The sequence below is a fragment of the Leiobunum rupestre genome, chromosome 4, assembly GCF_980474605.1.
Source record: "Leiobunum rupestre chromosome 4, qqLeiRupe1.1.hap1, whole genome shotgun sequence".
NCBI lineage: Eukaryota > Metazoa > Arthropoda > Arachnida > Opiliones > Sclerosomatidae > Leiobunum > Leiobunum rupestre.
This window is the reverse complement of record NC_143387.1, coordinates 61858521-61881491: the sequence shown is the minus strand read 5'-3', so window position 1 is coordinate 61881491 and position 22971 is coordinate 61858521. Positions and strand designations below refer to the sequence as shown.

At 35.9% G+C, this 22971-nt stretch overlaps 1 protein-coding gene across 1 annotated transcript in view; it reads left to right on the top strand.

The window, feature by feature from the left end:
• The first annotated feature begins 644 nt into the window (after window positions 1-644).
• The window catches only part of Loxl2 (Lysyl oxidase-like 2), a 40475-nt gene continuing 18148 nt past the window's right edge, over window positions 645-22971 (top strand). Inside the window, exon 1 of the mRNA XM_090173698.1 lies at window positions 645-1237. Coding sequence (XP_090029824.1) covers window positions 919-1237 — 319 coding nt within the window. The 5' untranslated portion in view covers window positions 645-918. The remainder of the gene's footprint in view (window positions 1238-22971) is intronic.

Sequence of the window (22971 nt, the reverse complement as noted above, 5' to 3'; positions counted from 1 at the left end):
TATCGAAATAGTAATAAAAATTATTGACCATTGAAAATGCATGTCCGTAATACAGATATTGGAGCTACTTAATTATAACTCTCCATAAAATACGCGAATGGCATATGCTGAAACGATAAAGTCCCAATTGTAGGTATGACGCGCCACCTAATCGACAGGCAAACGCGTTATTTACCATCGCAAATTCAACTGGATTCACCGGAATCGCGTAGATTTTATTGTCAACCGTAGAAATATTTCACAATGAACCGCGGAAAAACATTTAACAACAAACCCACACATTCCACATACGCCCTACCTTTTTTTAAAATAAACATCAATTAAAAAACACACACACACAATAAACAATAAAAAATATTAACAACCCGTAACGGTTGCCCAGATAGGGTGTAATTTAATCGGATTAAAACAGGTCTAAAATAAATTGAAAGATTTAAAAAAAACTCAGAAGCTGCCTTTTACAGGTGGGTGTTTAGAGCTAAAGTAGGTTCAACCTTATCCCCCCCCCCTCCCTTTGTGATTGGGATTAAAGCAGGGGTGGGAGGGGGTTCTCTCGAAAGTGAACCAGAAATTTGCACCCCTCTTTTAAGACGTTTTCGGAGGACGGGGGGGGGGATGGTAAAAATATTCCTGCAAAAAGGAAGCTATCGAGAACCAGTCGTATATTCGCTCGGGGTGGATTCAGAGTCTCAATTCAGCTTTCAGCGAGACAGGACGTTTCAGGAGAGTGGTCCCGCGAATTAACATACCCCGTTATCCGACCGAGTTCGCTGTTTTCGAATTAATATTTATTATAAACCGTCATTTATGTCTTCTCAGTCGTCGTAGCGATTTATTTTCGGACGTTTAATTCCTTCCGAGTTTCCAATCAAACGTTCTTCGTTTATCTCCGGACTGTTCTATCCGAAATCGTCGACCATGTCTCGGACTAAATCTGTTAATTTATTGGTGTTGGCTGGCCTTTTGGTGGTCGCTTTGAACTTTTGCGGAGGCCAGCAAGCGGGTCGCTTACCGGAGGACCCGACCAGGAGACCGTTCAGGCCCCGCGAAGGCACCGTCAGGCTGGTGGGCGGACGCACCAGGGCGGAGGGCAACGTAGAGATCTTCCACGTGGGACACTGGGGCAGCATTTGCGACGACGAGTGGGATATCCGGGAATCGCACATTGTCTGCCGTTCTCTGGGCTTCAAAGGAGTCGTCCGGGCCTCTCATAACTCCGAATACGGACGCGGAAGGCGTAAGTTTTTTCACCTCTCGTTTTAGCCGCTTTTCGTAGTAGCGATTGTTCTAGATGGTTGGTAGGCTCGGAATTTAACCACCACTGACCTCCGGGCTCGGGGCGTCTCTAACTTCCTATCGAGCTATTGGCTAGATACCAGCTTTCGTATAAGAGTTTCACCATTTTGCAGTTTTGTGGTAGTCAGTTACCCAGGAAAAATTCATTTTAACTGTTATATTTGCGTATAAATAAGTGGCCCAAAAATGGTCACAAATCCATCGAAGTAGGTTTTCTATATGGTTTAATTTAATGCAATTTTTACGGAGAGTATTTAAGCTAATTTTAACTAATTTTTGACCGTTAAAGTAACGACCCTTCGAAATTGTCAAATACGCCTAAAACGATCCAATTTAGTCCGCGATAAATAAACGAAACAGCGTCTTGGCAGTAGCTCAAAATGTTTAGTTATTTGGCGAAATCCTGGAATGGAAACTACCCTTTGCGTATCTGTAAACGGGCGTGAAGATCGCTCAATGCCATTTTGCCGACGCAAAAATGTCACGGGCGTTATTTTTTCTTTAATTTGTAGAAAATCCGAAAAAAAAGGTCGAACTTGAGTCTTTTACGCCTTGTACGGTTGAGGTTCCCCTTCGATTTTTCACGCGTTTTTTGTTACACCACGAAAGTGCCCTTTTTCCCCCGTGACTCACTCCAATAGTTTCCGACATTTTTAGGGGCACTAAATTTATTATTTCAGTCGCCCTGTATTATTTCTAATTATTCATCGTGAATTTTTCTCTATAGTTTATAAATATCCCTTATTTTCCGCAATGTAGGTCTTCACGATTGTATAAAAGCATAAATAATAATAAAAAAAATGATCGGGTTGTCTTAAACGCCCCAGGCGGTCCTTTTTATTTGAAACTTTCTCGGTACGCTTATGTATAACGGTAACTAGAAAGTTTCGCAAAAAAAGTTATTAGAAATTTTATCTCTTAAATTTATTTTTAATAATATTAACGATATTATTCCTATTATTTTTACTAATGATTCAACCGGAAATATGTAGGTTAGGAGGGTTCGTGTACTTATAAAACATTTTTATTAACGTATAACCGGAAGTTAAAAAAGTTTGGGGGAGAATCTTTATTATTTTTTGTTTGGAGAGGTTCTACGTAAATACTCCCTCGTACCGTCTCATAACGAGGAAAAAAGTAGTTTTTAAGGTCAAATATTACTTCCTTATTTTTGACGAAATATTCTCTAGCTCCTTAGCTTTTATTTTCTATTTCATTGAGCTGTAAATTCTTGATTTTTAACATATATTTCGGTTTGATTTAGTCTAGGATAATTTTATCTAATAAATATTGTCGCTACGATTAAGTTGTCTATCGAGTTAAAATGTCTATTAGACCGAATAATCTTTTAAAATTTATTTTAATTTTTGATCTTTTACGTAACGGCTGTAAAAACTAAAATGTCGTTTTTAATTTCTTCGAATTGATATCAGGAAAGAAAAGTAAAGTTGAAAAACCCCGTATATCAATTGCCCCAGAGTGTCACTTTTATTTTTTTTATGGGACAGTTTTCCCCCTTCGTTTTTTTAATGGGCAAAATCTCTCTTTCTTGGTGGGAGATTTCCCTTTCTTGACGAATAATGAATTGACGAAAGAAAGATTTTATTTATAAGTATAAATAGTTCTTTTTACCCGAACGGGACGAGTTGGCTGGGTGTTGTCCCTTTTTCACCATCAGGTTTTCGTTTCCATTATATTTCCAACACACGCGCGAAATCTTCGGGCTCTTTTCGGGGGTAGGGGAAATAGCTCTGGGGTATGATCCCCTCTGAAAGGTTGAAGGTCAAATTGTTATCTACCCATTGCTCCCGCAAGTTGCTCTTGAAAGTGACACGCGGTATTCTATTTTCGGATGAATTTAGGAGATGGGAAGTTTCAAGGTTATTGTCGATGAAGTTGATGGGTACCTTCATCCTCCGCCCACCCCCTTTTCCGCGAATATCTGTGGAAGTACTTTACGCAGTGTTTTCCCCGCGTTCAACTATATGCCGAACGAGTACGAACCCTTACTTTTTGGCCTAAAATCTGTTTTTAGATCTTTTTCTCTCGGAAGAAAATTTGTGGGTTAGAAGGGGGTTAAGGTAGAAAGGGCATTAAGAACGTCAAATTCGGGGGGTAGGTTTGCTAGCTTCTGTCCTTTCTCAAGGTCACCGTGGTTCACGTGCTTTTTCTCGCAGCTCAATCGGAAAGAATTATTCCAGTTCTTCCCTATAAATCCTCATTTTGAGGATCTTTTTATACATAAAAGGGACTTTTCTCGCCAGTTTAGCTTCCAGTCCAATGTCATTACTTGGTCTAACTGCCAACGATTTTCCCCCGGAATTATTGGGTTTGGTCTTTCTCACGGTAATTTACCATAACAATTATTTTTTTCCAAGCTGAACTTAATTTAAATATACAGTTAATCAGTTAATTTAATATTTTTTTGGGAATGTAAATCATATTTAATTAAAAACTGGTAGTTTAAATGTAGAATTCTTTAAAATAATTACTTGGGTTAAATTTAAAAGCTTATTTTAAATTTAAATTTCAAAAATTAAATTTAATCAGTTTCAAAGCTTTTCGACTTATTTAATTAAATTTAAATTTAAAAAAATTACTTTGATTAATAGGCCTCTCTATTAAGTTACGCTTGCTGAACTTGTTTTTATGTAGCTCATTCGTCACGAAATACGTAGAAGTTCAGTTCAGTTTATGCTTAAAAACGGAGTTTCATCGAATTTACTCTTTTATGTCCAGGGTTTTTGGTAGTAAAACGTCATCGATACGTCACACGTGACGTCGCAGCGACATCGAACATTAAGGCCAATGTTACTTTATAAAAAGATCTATTTTAAACTTTTTCACTTATTTTAATACTTCGAAAATAAGTGGTTTCTGTTAAACTTTATTAAACTTAAAACGGAATTTAAAGGCAGTATTTGCATAAATTAGTTTAGGCACTGAACCCAAGACGAACCGTGTACAATGTTAGAACTCATCCGCGCAAATTGAAATAATTTAATGAATATTCTGTTACGCTTAACTAAATAAGGAGACACTCACTCCGAGCGAACTCTGCCTCCAAGCGCTGGATTGCTGGGGTAGCGGCTATAAGAAATTGAGGTCAAGCTCCAGTTTGACCTTTTTTCGCTTTGGCTGGCGGCTCGTATGTTTTTTTTTTTTTTCGTTTACTCCGAAATGATAGTTCGTTGTCCAGCAACGAGCCTTAAAATCCCTCTTAACTTGAATTTCGGGGGGAATATACGCGGCACGCGCTGCGTTTGTCGCAGCCCTCTTTCTTATTTGATTGTGGCCCGGGCGGGTACCACACCCCTCGCCTCCAAACAGATCGCGTTCTGCAATCTCTCTATAGTTGTACAGCCACCGAAAGTGGGGCTTGCAAACACCGCTTTAAAGGTCACATATGGTGAGCGGTTTATTTTTCCACGGCTAAATATCAAACTGTGGCCTACTCTCTCGCGCCGAGGCGGACGCTTGTGAAATTTAGCCGTTAAAGCGTGTAGTCACAGTTTAGACATACCGAGAGTGACCACAGTTCCTATATTTCCTTAATTTAACGTCTTTTTCTCCTATAATTTCATTAAATTTCCTATAATACCCTATATCTGAGGAAATTAAAATAGTTGATAATTTGCCCTTACAAGTCTGTTTGCCGATAGTTTTTGACCATTTCTATCGGTTATCAACTTTATTTTGAATGTTATTCCCCCTTTAAATAATTTTGACAACTGTTTTCTCTTATTGTATAATTTCCTCCTATTTCTTCCTTTTTTCTCCCAATTTTCTTCCTATATATTTTCCTATATTTCACTGATAAATTTCCTATAATTCCTTTAAAGGAATTAAAAATATTCTGTGGTCCACCTGCATACCAAAGACACCTCCTTTGACCGCTAATGCCCTTTTTTTTTGGAGGTTAGGCAAATAAACCCGCAAACTATATCATTTCGCTAATTAATAAAGTAATAGATTAAATTAGTTTAACCATTTTACTATTGGTTCTAAAGGAATTATATAGCCTACGATCATAAAATATTTATTCCGAAAGTGACAATGTAGTTCTATTTTAGTTTTTATAGCGATTCTAATAAGTTTGAATATTCTACCATTGCTGGTTAAATAATAAACTAGACAATATTTGAGAAGCATTGTTGGCTACGCAAATGCTTTAGTTGGTCATGTTTATGCCATTTACTTAGCTCGCTAAATTTAAGCTTAATAAGTTACTTAAATATTTTTATTGAACAAACCCCAAAATTAATATTGCTCACGATTATACGTTGTGGAATTTTGGTGCTATTCGAACTAGACTGTGTGCTCAATAAGGCCAAAATGTTGGTTCGTGTGAATCTAGGCGCAACAAACGCAGCACCCCACATAAGGAGAACGCAACCCGTCAAAAGTCATGCATTTTCTTGTGTACAGTTTTCATTGGTTAGACTCTTTAGCGCCTGCTGCCGTCGAAAGGGGAAATTTCGGAAATTGTCTTTCCGTAAAACGTGCAGTCCAATGAAATTTGTACACAACACTGCGTTAGTGATTAAAGGCGAAGCTGGGTTCTTCTTGTGTTTGTTACTCCTAGGTGTGAATAGGCTTAAAGTTGGAAATGGGTAATACAATTCTGTTCTTGGTACTTGACGACCTAGGTTGGAGGGCTACAAAGTGATGTCGTTTAAAGAGATATCTCGGTAATTGTACCATGGATGGACAGTTATTGTTTTCCGAATCACGGCACGTTTATCAGTTAATTCGCGAAAGGGAGGCGCCCACATTTTTCGTTCCATTGTAATAGCAAACAAGTTCACCATTGTCGGTAACCACCATAGAGCACCCGTATACTAAAACTTGGCAAAAAACAAAATTTCTCACGAGTACAGCGCCAGGAAAAACAATTTATCGCGTAAATTGGAAGTGAAAAATTCATTGTTCTTTTGTATAAGGGAAAAAGTGGTTTTTATATCCCCCCCAACCTCCACCAACGTTAACTGGTAACGCGCGCGCTTTTAATTTTTGATGCGGTACTTTTTCACCCGCATTTTCGTAAATCGACCTTATTAGGGACCAGCGCGTTACTACGAAATTTATCTTTCTGCATGGTCTGAAACAATTCCGCTCGTGTGTTACCCGGATTCGTGACGTAATGAGTATCACGTGACCTACAAACAATATGGTCGATTACTTATTTAATATATTTGTACATTAACTTGCGATTCGAAAATTATGTAAATTTGGTTTTATTAGCTTTTGTTTCGTATCGCTAAAGCGGCGCTAATCTATGGCCGATGGACTTTTGGCTAATTTTTCTGACCCGTTCAGGTAGCTATGTTTTGGAGCTCTCTTTTCTCTCAAGCTATCCTTTTACCGGATAAAATGAGATGCTAAAATGTTCTCAGTGTTACCTTTTTTGCGGGGAGGTGAAATATTTGTGGGCCCTAATCTTCGGCCCAAATCTGGGGTGACCATCGTTTTCTTACCGGTTCCTGCAGTACGATTTAGTTTTAAAAAGTTTTTGGCGTTTTTAAGGTAGGTTTCGGTTGTTGTTTAAATGATTTCGGAAGCGGGTCTCCCGTTATCTTAACGACGTTTACCCCGGCTAATGATTGTTAACGGTATTTTGAAATGTAGGCTACAAAGCTGTTCGAAATGTTTCTTGGCTTCTGAATGTAAGCTTATTTAAATCAAATACATTTCGTATTTTAGTATTTCATTTTATTCCAATTCAAGGTGTACGAAAACCTTTAAACCGAATCTTTAAGAGTATAATAATTATTCTTTATGGAAACGGGCTATGAAGAGATTATAAATTCGTACAAAAAGGTGTTGCAGGGCCGCCGACAGCGGGCCTGGGCCCCGGTAAAATATTAATTCCAAAGAGGGCATTTAGTACTGTAGGTAGTTATATTCTTTCTGGGATAAACCATGGTGAAGTAAACCTGGATATTTAAAACCCGGGCCCCGGTGAAATGTACCGGCTTCCCCCCCCCCTTCTTGTCAGGCCTGGTCCCTTGTTAACAATAAACCAATACCCTAAGAGACGCTATTACAAGACTTATTTCACGACCGGGCTCCCTCATCGGGCCTGATAATTTCGAGCACAGGTGTACACATTTTTCAACCCGGATTTTAAATGTTTCTAGTATAGCGAAAATATAATTTAACATTCAGTTTCTTTAGCTTTACCAAAATAGTAAAATACTTTTTTTAATTTATTTTTCCCCTATGACGCTCGAAACCTCATTTTAAACTAAAGCTTTATTTAAATAAATCTCCGCAGTTGGCGTGAAGAGTTGTACGAACCCTTTTCCCGCTGTAATTGTGTCTCATCAAATGTGTCGACGACGGGATATTAGAAAGTGTATCTCGGAGGGTGAAATAGAAAATGGGTTATCGAGCTAGCGTCACAGAAGCGGCCCTCATCTGACAGTATAATTAGAAGCGAATACCTGCATTGAAAAATAGCAAAAGTCACTTAACCAGGACACTAACAATATGTTTGACACTCTCGGTTGAATCGACACCCCACCGTGAATGCGACCTGTTGCGGGTGAAACGCTTTCGACAACGTCGCTAATAGGAAATTCAGGGGCGTAGGGTCGTTGGAGAACTTCGTGGGGCGAGGCAACTCTGTCCTTAAGGACAAGATGGATTATTTTTTCGACTTTGGAAATTTTTAGATGGATTTCAGGTAGAAGTGCAATATTTATTCGAAATTTAAAAAAGCACATCAAATTATCGAAATGTTATATCAAATGGAGTATACTTAAAATTTTCTGTATTTACATTCGTCAATTTCATAATTTGAACCTACCAGAACTCTGAGGGAAAAATATCTGAAAACGTTGTTTAAGAAATAGAGCTATTTTCATGATTAAAGTAAGTTCTTCTAACGTTTGGTTTTAAACGACCACTAATGGAGGACTGCATTTTTAAAAGCTATCAATAATTTCCAATATACCTTGACGAAAGTTTCATAAAAATCTGTTTTACTTCCCTGCTATTTTAAAAATAACTCCCTTCTTCCGATCACCCCACTAAATTTAAATATACCCAACTTTAATTATATCTTCGGAAAGTTTTAAATGTTTACCGCTTTAAAACGAAAGTAACGGTTTCCTGTGGTGCTGCATAATGGAAATTACTCGCTTTTAAGTATATGCGTAAATTGGCCCCTAATTTGCAATTTAAATTGACCAGCCTTTTAAAGAAAAACGTGTCGTGTTAGCTCACACGCGCATTTAATTTCAACGCGTTGACCCATCCAGTACCGAGTGTCTCTTCGTTCGAAATTGAAAGTTGTTAGAAACCGTATTGTTACACTTCTCGCCAATTTTCTCAACAAGCCTACGAGCGGTTGAAACTACCTATCGAGTCAGTGGCCTAGTTTTAGTTATATATATCGGTGTAAAAATCTCCATTAATAATGGTAGCTATTCTTTCCACCTTCCGGCGTGACCGGAGGCACCCCCTAACGGACAAATCTAGAAACTTTTAAGCGTAGAATGATTATTTTCCCCCGAGAATTTGAAATTCACGCTTCGCTGACTTTTACGTTTTTTTTAGGCTTAAATACGGTTCATCATTTTCTCTTTCGCGCCACCTGGGGCTGAATTTGGGAAAGTAAAACCTTTTCGACGCTTTCAATTGAAGCGTTTGTATCGCGACGTTAGATATCTGACAATGATACCGAATTGTATAACGCGTGTCTATAAATATAATCACAAAGATACCTTATATTTTGTAGAAGCGTCTAGGTTTGTTTTGTGGGTCAAATTTCGAATCGGTGAAAGGAAGTTATCAAGCCGGAAAATTGTCGGCTTGTGGTACAAAAAGGGCTTCGTTTGTGTTCTTGGAATCATCGTCTCTGGAGAAAATGGTTTTTATTTCGTGCTGTAATTGATAGAAGAATGCTTCCTTGTGTATCGCGATAAATTTTTCATTTGGATTTATCGATATTTAATTTCTCATTGTTCTGTTCAATGTTGCTGTATTTTTAACATTCATCTAATGCCTCAAAGTAATCACGTTCTTATAAAGAATTAAGATATGTATAATGTTCAGAGAAGCTGGCGAACTGTGTGAAACAGCTTTTTCATGAAAAACGTTGCGCACCTGAGTACTGGTTGCTATGTGCATAGATTTACCCAGGTTTTTATGATTACCAAGATTACTGGTATTTCTGACTCTTGAATATTTAACACTTTTTTCTAAATTCCATTTTGATTGCTTGCGATTCCTCTTTAAATGATTCCCGGTGCCTAATTTTAATTAGGTGATTTATTTGATCACTTTTTTAACATTTGATTCCTGTTAAATGACTGATTTTTTCCGTTTTATCAAAACATTACCTTGGAATCGAGCCTGAATTAATGGCTTAAAAGTCGCTTTATGACTTAGGCCTATGGTGGTGCCTTGGGTATTAGCCTAGCTGATTATTAATTATTTAAATAGATAACTCAATCATTTTTACATCTGTTTATTTTATCATCATACGTAATGTCATGATAAATATTAAACGGGTACCTTTTAAAATTAAATATAATAAAACCAATATTTAATTCTGAAACATTATCAACGTAACAGTTTAAAAAAAACAAATTTTGAATATTAAAATTAATCATGACGACTAGTTTTGATTCCTGCTTAATTGTCAACTTTCCTGGCAACAAGGCGTAAAACGGCCGAATATTAATTAACCTCGCTGCACGTTCAAAAGCAACTCCCAATTTCTCTTCTAAATTCTATTTAAAAACACGCAATATAAATACAATAAAAAATGCCCGGTGTTTTCCAAGCTCGAAACCATAATTGTTTTTGGTTTTTTTTTTAAAAGCTCATTGCTACATTTCAGAGTAAAATTTTCACGGCAATATTTTTATGTAAGGCGCGTACGGGACTCGAACCAGCGATGCTATTTATAAACGTACGAAAAATCGAAGTTCTATCTCCGAAAGTTGCCAGTCAAGTTTTCTAGAGTTTGATAAAACTGGCAGAAGATGCGAAAGCTTAAGATCATTGACATTAGACGGGATCGCTCTGAAGGAAGAGAGAAAGATGGATGGGGTGTTCTAGGCTGCGAAATAAACGTTCTTAAATCCTAAGAAAGAAAAAAATGGTTTCAATATTCTTCTTTGGGGAAAATGAAATCCACTTAACTCTTTCTGCTCGTCATTTTTCATAGACGCTTCTGGACCGAGCCAGATTATTGGGTCACTTTCTTATCAACCTAAATATGCGGGTTTTTTGTTGGAGGCTATACGGGGTTGTTGTAGTTTGTTTCATCTACATTAATTACAGGTAAATGGTTATTTTTTCGCCTTATTAAGAGTAGAGTTTTTCCCTTTCTGTAGAATGTCGTAATCCACTTGTTCGAATTGAAACTGAATTAATGTCCTAAATTTATTGTGAATATCGCGGGTTTTAAATTGAGAAAACTAAAAATACGGTTAATTTTTGAGGGATTGATTAATTGTAGAATGTTCTAGTGTATATTCTACTTAGAAATATCACGTATTATTGCTTTAGAGTACTCTTGGATCACGTAAATTTGTAGTAATTAAATGAAGTTTTAAATTGAGTTATTGAAAATTAGCAAAACGTGCTACGTAGCTTAAGCCCATACCTTTCGACCGCCATAAATCTTAGTCTGAAATATTACGCCTCTGAGGGCTTTTCTCCACTTCCGACAACTGAGAAGGATTAAACGATATCATTTTGATATCATTTTAATACGACCTATTTAATACCGGGTGACATTTTTGGCGATGAACTTTAACATTAACCGATAAAATCTCCAGAGACAAGTTTGCGAGTGGCGACCCACTAAATAATTACTGGCTCGTGTTCCGTACTTTTATCTCTCTTCAAATCCCTTTCCCAGCAATGTTTCGCTTTCGAGACATTATCTTTTCCGGATTTAATTAAATTGGTATCTGTATACGGGGCTATCACTATCCCTTTCGAGAGGTATCGAAAAAAAAAACACTGGAGGAATGAAAATGAATACAACGAGAGAGATCTTTTTTGATTTCTTTTAAATTGGGTGTAACTGAATCTGAATCGTAAATGGTTTTCACTGGCGGTTTGGTTAAAAGCTGGAGATTTGTGGGAAGTGTGCCAACGGGCTGTTTCAAACACGAACTGAGAAAGAGAAAGACATAAATGCCCTCCTCGCTGAAATACCAGAATACGTTTTAAAAGAAGGTTGGCTTGACCGAATTTTGAGGTTTTTTCACGCGAAGAAAACGTGTCTATCCCGGAGTATACGGATGAACTAGACAGAAAAAACTGTACACCGTTCCTACCCTCGACGAAAGCTGTCATTTTAACTTTTTTGTCGTAGTTTTGTTCCCATGGTTTGTGTACGATTCTGTTTGTAAATGCTGTGTAGAGTCCGATGCTCTTCGTACTACAATTGCGAATATGAAAGATGGAATATTAGCAGTTTTGTCACGAATTGCTATCAGAAAACCAGTTAAAATTAAACGACCCAAATTCGATGATTTTTGTCCAAGGCTGAACCGTTTGAAACGAACAATTTATAAAATTCAGTGTTCAATATTGTCAAAGTTTTGTTATTCCCATAATAACGCTGTCTATACAGATAATTCATTTCAACATTTCTAGGACGATAACGAATTTGTTTTGGAAATCGAAATGTTTGTCGCTAAAATGAGCAAAATTCTTCAAAGAACTATTTTGAATTAAATTTATTTTATTCTTTCTACGAATTTTATAATTTTTTTTAAAAATAGTTAATTTTCATGGAAAATATTCTTTTTAATAATAAAACTTTATCGAAAGTTCTCTTCACTATCGATTTACGATTTGTTCTAGTCTGAAATGGTAAATTTATTCCATTTTTGTCAGCGTTTCGTATTCCGACGAAATGTTTCCGTGAATTCAAGGTGTGGGGGCCAATTCCGCTTAGTGACTTTTTCTCTTTCTATTTGATCGTAAATAAATGAGATAATTCGACCCACATTTCCGAAAAAGCGCCTTTCTGAACTTTTTTAGTGCCACCAACCGCCTAATGTTTTTCGCCGCTTCCGATAGCGACACTTGTAATATTCTCAACGGGTGATTGCGAATGTCGAATTGAAGAAAGCGCCACAGGGCAGCTAAATATGTACTCTCAGTTTTCTCGTCATTAAACCCCCTCTGTAGAATCCGACGGGCTTGGTTATAGGACACGCAAACCCTTTTGCAAATATCAATTTCGACACACTGGGAAGTTGAAAGAAATTTTTATTACACGAGTCATGTTTCGAAAACTGGGTGTCCCTCGTTATTAGCTTGTTATTTTTTAAATATTTTTATACACCTTTTACTTAAATTTGAAACAATGGTTATTTAATCTTTTTTTTTTACGTATTTCAATATTATTGTATCCACAAATTGCCCTTTAGAAAATTCCAAAACAAATGTTACTGGTCTGGATTGGGGACTGGCCGCCAAAATGACCAGTTTAATTAGGTTAATTTACTAAATAGGAGTCGTTTTATCGCGGTACGACCTGGTACCCGCTAATTTAAAAAAGAACCCAAGGTTGAGTTTCCTTCCCGCCCTTTTCTCAAAAGCGACAAGTTTCGGCCACCGCTAGAGGTCAGTAAGCTATATTTTCAATGATATACTTAATACTTGAAAACAATTTCACCCCTTTTTTCGGAACGCGATAAAAATGAGTTCATATTTTATTTTTAAATGCCAGTATGCCAGTTTCAATTTATCGAAAAAAAGTAAAGGAGTCCTTGTAAGGTAAATACGCCGTATTAAAATATATATTCTGGTTAGGAAAAATTATCGGTGTTAATCCGCCCACGTTTGAAGTTGATCCCCTTCTGTCTCATCTGCTTTTGCTCGTTCGGGATATTTCGGTGCTGTTTTTTCTTAACTCAAGTTTTTCTTTCTACTGACCTCAATTTATCTATTATACTAGTTTTTGAAGGCGATTGAAGAGTCTAAAACTGGCCCCTTCTTGATTTACTATTATCCGTAGCTGAAAATGACCTCTAACGCCAATTTTAAGGAAATTTTAGTAATTTTAATTTTGTTTTTTCGATATTTAACGGTATTGAGTTTAAATTCTCAACGCGTTTTGTTGGAATTGTGGTCGCAGTTTGAGGTAATATTTCTTTGACTGTCATTGTTAATTATACATGTATTTGGTTATTAGTGGTCCTTTAATATAATTTTAAGTTAAAATTTAACTTAATTTAAACTTAGAAATTAAAAAAATTCTTATCATTTATCATACGAGAATTTTTTCGTTTTTTGATAATACTCGTCTGATAAAATAAATCCATTAATTCCTCTGACTGACGGATTGAGGTCCGTATGAAATGAAATTTAGCCATTCATATTTATTGACATAAATGTTCGAATGGAAATATGGGGAAAAAAGAGTTAAAAAACATAGTTTTAATGATATTAGTCTCAAATCTTGAATAGAAACTACCCTCGAAAATAAGTCCTATTCTTAAATATCAGGATAATATTAAAATGGCGTAGTCCGTTCACCCAAATAAACAATATTTAAACCCCAAAGAGTCCCCCAAGCTTAAAAATTGGAATTAAATTAATTAATTATAATTATTATATCATAAAACCCTTGTGTTATTTCGTGCAGTGAAATAAAAAAAGAAAATAACGGCGTCATTAGGAAGTGATAGTTATATAAAATATTTCTTTCCCTTTCAATTTCTCGACGCTGGTCGTGAGTCTCTTGACATGGATTCTTCTTTAAAATCTGTCTAGCTTTTAGAAAAGACGAAAATTCGTTCTCGATCACAATTCTTTTATTTCTTGTTTACTGTCATTTTCTCGAAACGTGGTGATGCTGTTGGGGAATTATTTTTGGGATGTTTTGCCGGGTGTGGATGCCACGATGACGGATTATTATTTTTACTGGGGCGTCATGCGTTTGCGATTTTTCTTCGTGCACTAACCGACCCATCTTTCCTCCCTCGTTGTACGGAAATTCATCTTATTTTGTCGCTTACGGTTATTGTTTATCGTCCCGTAAAGGTGAAATTATTTATCAATTTTGTAGGATGGAATATTGCGTTTTTAACTTGGTATTAGCTAAGGCCCAGTTGTCCACTATTTTATATCATTTTCTAGGTTTTAATTTTATGACCTTATATTTTAAATAAATTGTTCCCTTTTTGTACCGTTGGTATTATTGAACAATTTTTAAAGTGTAAAATTAAAATGATATCAATGAAAAATATTTAAATGATTTTCCTCCTTTCAATTTGATAGAACAATAGCTTAACCTTAATATTTATTTTGCTGAAATTTAATTCACTTGACCACCAATTATAATTTTAGTAATATAACTAAAAATTAATAAAATTTGATTTAAAAATCAATCTAGAAAACTTCCGCACTTTCAATTACGGGTGAACGATGGTTTAACCTGAATATCGACATTTAATTAATTTCGCCCTAAATTAAAATTATAAAATGAAATTTACTAAATATCTAATTAAATTTAATTTTAATGACAAGCAAATCATTTCAATCTCGTAATGCCAATTATATTTAACGATGCGAAGTAATTTCGGGCGATAGTTATTATAAAAAATTCCCTGTATTTTCAATACTCCGTAATGAAATTAAACTTCTTAAAAATTAAGGGGTAAAAATTTAAATATTAATGGAAGTATGTTGCGGTTGTCTTGTTAAAGAAACGTAAGAATTCCTGGCGAATACATTATCTAATCCGGCTTACGGGGTTTTCACTTTATCACAGTCAACCGATGGCTATGCCAACATATCCAACTCTTAATTTTTTTCACGTGAATTCGATCTTGGCCCGCGGCTTACCGAACTATCTCGAGTTGCATTCCAATCGAGAAAAAACACCTTACTTTCAATATTTTTTTTAGAAACTACATACAAAAGAAAGATATATTCATCCCCCCTCTATTTTTGTCAATTTTATGAAAATTACTGCGCGCTAGGTTTCAAAAGATTTCTTCCCATTTTATTCTTTGTAGAAAAATTTATCAATTCGTACCTTTATATCGTGGTGTATTATTATTTTTTTCGGGAATTTTATTTTTCAACCTAATTTTGCATTGGCAACTTGGTCTAGTTTCGTTTTCTTTAACTAAAATATTTTTTTCAAATATTCTTGAGAAAAACGAATTCGCCCCCGAGACGATTGAAAGTACGGCCACACGAGCGGACTTCTGGTGGCGCTCGCTGTTAGCTCGAACGTAGATGGAAGTCCAATTCCGTTATCGGAATGAAACATGTTTCCAACTTTCCGATTCCAGTTTTTTCTGTCTCTTGGGGTTATCTCCGCATCACGTGTAAAATGTGGTTTGTAGTGGTAGGAAAAATCATCTTGCGTCTCGCCATTGGCTTGGAGATGAGGTTAGAATTAGTCATGGATTAAACCAAGAAAGAGTTCATTTTGGTTTTGGTATTCCACGAGAGGTTTTTAAGTATTTCTCGAAATTGGGAAGTTTCTAATAATCGTCAAATCTTCAAAGAAATTAACGCAATTTCCTACCGCAATTTCTGTTAACTAGATCTAAGAATTAAATGAATTAATTTTAAGTTTCAATTTTGTTGACATAAAGAATACAAATATAACAAAGGGTGAAAGTTATTTACAAACAGGAAATATAGTAAGCGAGAGAGGAACATGGGGGAAAAGTGTTTAACACCGAAGCCGGGTTACCGCGTTGTACGGTGAGAGCGATCCGCCGAGTTCAATAGGCTTCAAAATATCGTGTTTGTAAATTGTAGAGAAGACATTGAAGTTGTCATTTTTCGATTTTTTTCTCGCGCATGCGAGGATCAAATCGTACGACCTTTTTTTTAGGTTCGAGGGCATAAACCGTCAATTTACGAAAACAAAAATATTCAATTGAGTGTATGCCGTTATCTGATTTGACACATTTTTATTGTAACATTTTGTCCATCAAAACGTGTAATTACGTAATGCAGAGGGACTCCGGGCGAAATATTAGGCGAAGTGTCACGGATTTATGATTATTGTTATAGTCACACCAGCAACACGTCGATGAAATTGAGGTTTAGTTAGGCGGATGCGCGGTTTTTTTTTTGGGAAATTTGACCTATATCAAGTCGGAACATCGAAATATTAAATATTCGTTTTTCCGAGATACGCTATCCAATAGCTCGTATAAGAATCGCCACGCCAATCTGAAATTTATTCAAACCTGTCTTTTACGCGTGTACTATATGACCCAAGGGCACGTTGGATCCGCGACCTCGGCACACGGCGCCCAATTCATCTTCCGGCGTGTGCACTTCTATTATTCGATACGCCAATTTTAAAATATAATCTCAGTTGGAAATTTTATCGAAGTTCCCCTTTCATAGAATCTTAAGACGCCCAGCATGGTTTTGCATTAAATTAAAGCTATAGTCTATGCTTTAAGCTCGAGGAATTTCGTACCTGGGGATCAACCATTTAGGAATTTTGCTTATAACGGATAACGAAAATATGCATTTCCGGTCGTTTTTTCTTATGGGTGATTTTATTTTGAAATTTATATACTTAGATAACTTTCTAGTGGATTATCTAAATTTTGCTTGGTCGTCTAAAATGGTTAAGAGTTTTTTTCTAGTTTGTTAAACAAATACATTACATTTATTTAAAAACCCCTTTAATTTAGAGGGCTATATTTATACATATTATATAAAACAATCAAATTTATTTTAAGCAGAAGATATAACGAAAAACGTGTACTAGTTGCTCGCAAAATATTATACATAAACAATTGAAAATAAATTTTCATCTGTGGTTTTCGAAGGTAATTTTTCTCAGAAATGTCACGTCATCCCCGCAATTTTTCCCGGATCCGGAAGTACCGTCTGTAAAATGTGTAGTCGCTCTCCAGTTTTCAATGTATTGAATACTGACCAAAGGTAGAGGGGATCATTTTTCCGCATCACACCCACCAAAAGTCGTTTTTTAGTTTTGAAGTCGTTCCACTTGTGGGGGACTGATCGTACAGCGCTCTCTCTATGGAAAAAGAGGGCTCTAACCCTTTTTTTAGCGCCACCCCACCCCCTTCGCCCTTTTCTCTTGTGTGTGTGTGTGGGTGTTTTGTTAAAGGGCTCTGTGTTAGTGGGACAGATTAAACAAAAACAGCGGAGATGAAACCTACCATTATTGTTCCTCTTAATTCCAATCACAAAGGCCACCTTTTTTATTATTATATACCTGTATGTTTTGGATCCCCAAAAAAATACATTCTTTATACAAATTGTTCCACGAAATTAAAATTATTGGTGACTGTATTGCTATTTTGTCATCTACCATATTTTACCGCAATGGTGACAATCATGATTTGAAAACGTCGTCGTTGGTGTTTCTTAGTAATTATTAAGTATTGTCGGTTTCTTAAAATTAAAATTATTCTATTAAATTTACCTACTGTTGAAATTAGAATACCAGATATGAAGATTTAAAAAAAATATTAAATTGTACATTTTTAATTCCTAAAAATATTGATTTAAAACGAAGTTATAATTTTTCAAAAATTTCCCGTAAGTTTATAATAATTTTAATAAAATTTTTATACTAAAATTTTGACGTACAGAAACGAAAAATCCATCGCATCCCCGAAAACCTTAGCTCTAACGGAAGTACGTACTGAAAAATAAGCCAAAATGATGCGTTATTCATTAACAATATAATTAAGGAAATAAAATAATTACAGCTCTCGCTCGTACGAGGGTGGAGGCTTTCCATGTCCTTTATACAAGAAGTCTTCTTTTTACTATAAGATCCGGTTAGTCAGTCTGTTATCGTAATATCTGTGGAAAAGCAATTTTTTTCTTTAATTTATTCGAAGTTAAGTCTACTTTGATTATCTTGATTTTCGGGAACTCCGGTTTTGTTCTTACCGATGGTGAATTTGTGTAGAATGCAGTTGGGTCCTAATTTAATATTGCGGGACACGTATTTATCCCCCTCCCTTTTATTAAAGTTTTTTAATTAATTCGTAGTGTTAATTTATAATGTCAGCCCTGATTAGGCTTGTATTAATTAACGATGCGGGGTTGGTGGTACTATTTTTCATAAAGACAGGTAGATTCTAATCGACAGAAGTGAACCAGGTTTTAAAACGTTGTTCTCACCTAAGTTTTACTTTGTTTACAAAGCGGTGTATTTTTACCAATTTTTTTGTCTGTCCCCTACCCTATAATTTCGGATTAAACAAACATTTACTATATATAAGAAAAGGAACTTTTTATGGCTGTTTTTGGAGTAGTTTTGTTTAACGAACGGCGAAAAGTGGGGAAGCAATCTTCAAACGCGATCAGTCGTGAAGAGCTTAACTTAGTTTGTTGGGTTATTTTATTGGGAGGTGCTTACGGGACTTGGTATGTCTGTCAGGATTGAAATTGATAATTTGTCTTGCGGGTGGTTATTTCAAGTCTTATTTTGTTTTTATTTTATATCATTTAATTTCATTTATTATATTTTATTTTAGTTTTATTTTTATATTTTATTTTTATATTTTATTTTAATTTTAATTTTAATTTAATAAATTTAATTTAGCATTTCTGTAAAAGGAATATAAAAGCAAACAATTTAAATGCAAACCTTTCATTTTATGGTTTTAAATTTAAGCCACCATAAATTGTTGCCCCATTGAAAAAATTTAACCAAAAATTTACCTTTGACAGAACGACTACTACTTTTTACTTCCGACAGCAAAAATATTTTAATTAGTGAAATAATTTCCACCCCTCTTAAAGTGGTAGCATTTTGCGCGTAATTAAGGTTCCTCCAGTGTTTTTCGTGGAAAAGCGCGTTAAATAGGCGTATGCTGTTCATATTTTCGTTCAGGGTTACGAACTAGGCCTAGAAATCGTCCTAGACAAGGTAATTCGCGGTTCGGTTCTCTCGACGCTGAAATTTCCCAGAAAGAGTGAATGATACGTTTGAGGGGATTCCCCCTCGTTCCTAAAGCCAACGAGAAAATATCTAGGGTAGCGGAGGAGGGGAAGATGCGTTAATAGCGTTGCTAGAAAATGTGAATCTGGTTTTCATTCTATCTCTAAGGGGATATTTTTATTTTTAGCGATTGTAACCGGCCATCATATTTCAGCGCGTGGGGGACAACGACCTCCAGATGCTGTCGGTGACGTCATCCGAAATGGGTTATAGATTTAACGTCGGTAAATTTGGGCACGCTGCTGTACGTGTATCGAAGAGCGACACGCCGTTTAGTGGGTCAGTAAAGTATATGGGCCCCGCGGACGGCAGCCGGTGAAAGCGGTGGGCGGGGCGCGCCATCCGTGACGTAATTCTACTATCTGTGACGTCATTCCATCTATCGTTTTTTTAATCGTTGAAATTCGTATTTCGTCACCTGAGAAATGTACTACAGTAACCCCGATTTTACACAAATTTTTGGGAGTAAAATGAGGTGATCTTTTTCCTAATTTTACGTGATGGGAATTTAGGGATGTATTTAAGAATCGTAAGTAATTTACTTTTTATCCTCAGCTTTATTATTACGTAGCAATTGTTCTTAGAGAAAAATATCTGGATGTAATTTAGTCAGGGCCGTCTTAACCTTTCAGGCGCCCCTGGGCTAATAATATCAGCAGGGGCGTAGGAACGTTCTAGAAGTTGAAGGGGGCAAAGATCCACGAAAAGGGGTCTGGAGAATGGTTTTTAATTTTTAATGGAGTGTAGCTTCTCCGAATGCATGTGTACTTGTTACTACTATGTAAATTGGCGGGAAAAGACTGAAATTTAAACACATTTGAGGTTCTATAAACTGTATATGCTTTTAAAATGATAATTTGAGCCTTTTGAAGATTTCAACTGACCAAAGGTTGGAGGGGGCAATAACATTAGTTGCCCCCTCCCAGCAAAATTCTAGGGAGGGGCATTGCCCCCCTGCCCCTCCCGGTTCCTACGCCCCTGAATATCAGACGTCTTTTTCATATGACATGGTCTTAATTTAAAGGGCAGACTACGCCCTGGGGCTTAGCCCTACCTAGCCCAATGGTACAGCTGAACCTTAATTTTGAATTTGTCTTAGGAAAATAATTTTGTCTGTTCCCTGTTCTAAACGTAATTCGTTGATTTTGGGGGTATGTTTTTAGCCCTGCACTGACTTTTCAGATAAAGTTAATTTTCCTTATTAGATTACACCTTCATTCTCAAAATCACAAACATAAATTACCTCAAAGAAGCTATTTTTGAATGTCCATTCCGCCGAAACTGTTTTTAACAATGAATCTGAACAAAATATGCGTCGAAATTAGCCTTTTAGAATAGTTCATTCCGAACAAAATCGTGATCCGTAAATACAAGCGATAACAAAAGGGAAAATATCCATTAGGAAAATATTCGGCCTTATTAGTTTGACCAAGAATGCATTCGGGTGAATAGGATGTGGGCGCATGATTCCTGGGAGATAACAACGCCCCTCCGCCTTCCCTCGTTTAATTTTAACCCCCTTTTCTCCCGGTTAAGGGAGATAAACATTCCGGTACATATTGCCGGGTTGGACATAAGGCTCTAGTCACGGAATCTGAATACAACATGAATCGAAATCTGGGGGCTCACTAATCAATTTGACAAGTGAAAATATGTACCTCAATATGCATAAATAATGGCGAATATGGCGTATCATAAATTCATCATTCATCAATCCCATTTTATTAAAAAAAAAATTGTGATTGGCCAAAGTCATGTAACTAGAGTGATAATAAATTTATATTTAAAATTCTGAGGGGTAAAGCAAAATGTTGGCCCATTTTACCCCACAAGTCAGTGACTACTAAAATAAATTAAGATAGGAAGCTCACTAGTCAGGCTGACTACTAAAATAATATCCTTATCTCCAACCCTGATTGCAAGCTCTGTGTATGCGGATAATATTCTTGGTTCACAGACCACCTACCCCAAGAAAAACGTATCGCTGGTAGTAACTTCAAATATTGGTCCAGAGTGTTTACTGTAAAAAAGGTGTCTCAAAAGTGCTTTTTTCTAGGTTAATTAAAGTCCTTGGGGTAGGGGGTCTGTGCTTGGTTTGACCGTTTCCAAATTTACGAATAATCGCTGAAATGTTTTCTTATTTTAAGATCATTTTGTTTACGTACGGCCATTATTAGAGTCACACCTTGGTGTTATCACCAAGCTACCATTTAAGGGGAAAATTTGCCATTATTGTGCTGGGTTCTTTGGGTACTTAGATTTATTTTGGGTCAAGCCGACAAACTGAATAAAAATTCTTTTTAAGTACCGCCGAAGGAAAACATCCCAACTTTTAAAATTTAGCCCGATATAACAATTTATTTTTCTTAATACCTTTTAATATTTCCCCGAATTCCGCTAAGGTATTTTAAATATTTGAAGGCTATTACGGCTTACTTCTTTTATCGGGAAAATAACAATGACCTTAGGTGTCAGTCATGTCGATTGCATCTTATTAGGCGAATCAAGGTAGACTCTACCCGTTCTTCTCCTTCGACACTACTTGTAGGTTAGTATCCTTGGACTCTGCTAAAGAAAAAAGTACACCTTCCATGAAATACCATAAATGTAATCTCAAATCAAACTGGTTTGTTGATATTTTTCTCCCCGAAAGCTCGAGTTGCAAACGTTGGGGAAAAACTTTGAAGTAAACAATCCTTTTAAGGGGGAAGACTGCAGTGGCCATTGTCTACTTTCGCGCTATTTCAAGCTGAACTCTTTTAATTTTGTATTTTAACTTATAAAATTAATATTTCAGTGTAGAACAGCCTCTTGTTTAGTGACTAAAATAATTTCGACAATTCTAAATTTAAAAGTAATTAAGGTATTAAGTTTTAATTCAGACCCCCGGAGCTAAACAAGTTGGACAAGCGCCAAAACTACCCTTAAGTGAGGACCTTGTATCTCGTTAACTATTTATATTATAATTATCAAAATTATTTTAAGCACTAGAGAAAGGTTCAGCTTAATAAGAAAAATATAATTCAATTATGTAATTGTTAAAACAAACGTTAAGCTTGAACGAAAAAGAGGCTTTTACCGTAATCTTCCTCCTTAAGACCCGGTTTTACTTTGCCCATAGGTAAGGAGAGGGCAGAGAAATAATAACTTTCCGGTGTCAGCCGGTATCGCCGCTCCCAGCAATCCAAAAATATTTTGCGCATTCGCTAATTATTTACGCATCGTAATAAGAAATGCAAATTAAAAATTATTTTCGATGTGTTTAAATGACCAAATTGGAATGTTTTGTTTTTGATTAATACCTTACACTAATTATATATTGCATACCTAAAAGTCCCTATATTTTCTCAACGTTTTTAAACCACCCTGAAATCTAAACTTGGCCTCTTAAATACCTTATTTTTAATATGAGAAAAAATACCATCAGCTTAATATACTATTACAATTTCGTCTAGGCCAAAGCTGAGATTTATCAATACGCAATAGTTAAAACTAGTCAGTCTTTGGGTTAGTTTATTTATATAAATTTAATTTTGTTTATCATTGGTCCATATTTGGTTCCGATTTTACTTTTTTTATCAAGAAAAGTCTCGTTTTCCCTAATTTTTCAGATTTCGGTGGGGAAACCTGTATTAATTTAATTTTTTTCATATAGAAACCTTGGGATTTATTTAACCCGTTTGCAATGGTTTTACCTCAACAGCGTTTAACGCTTAAAAATA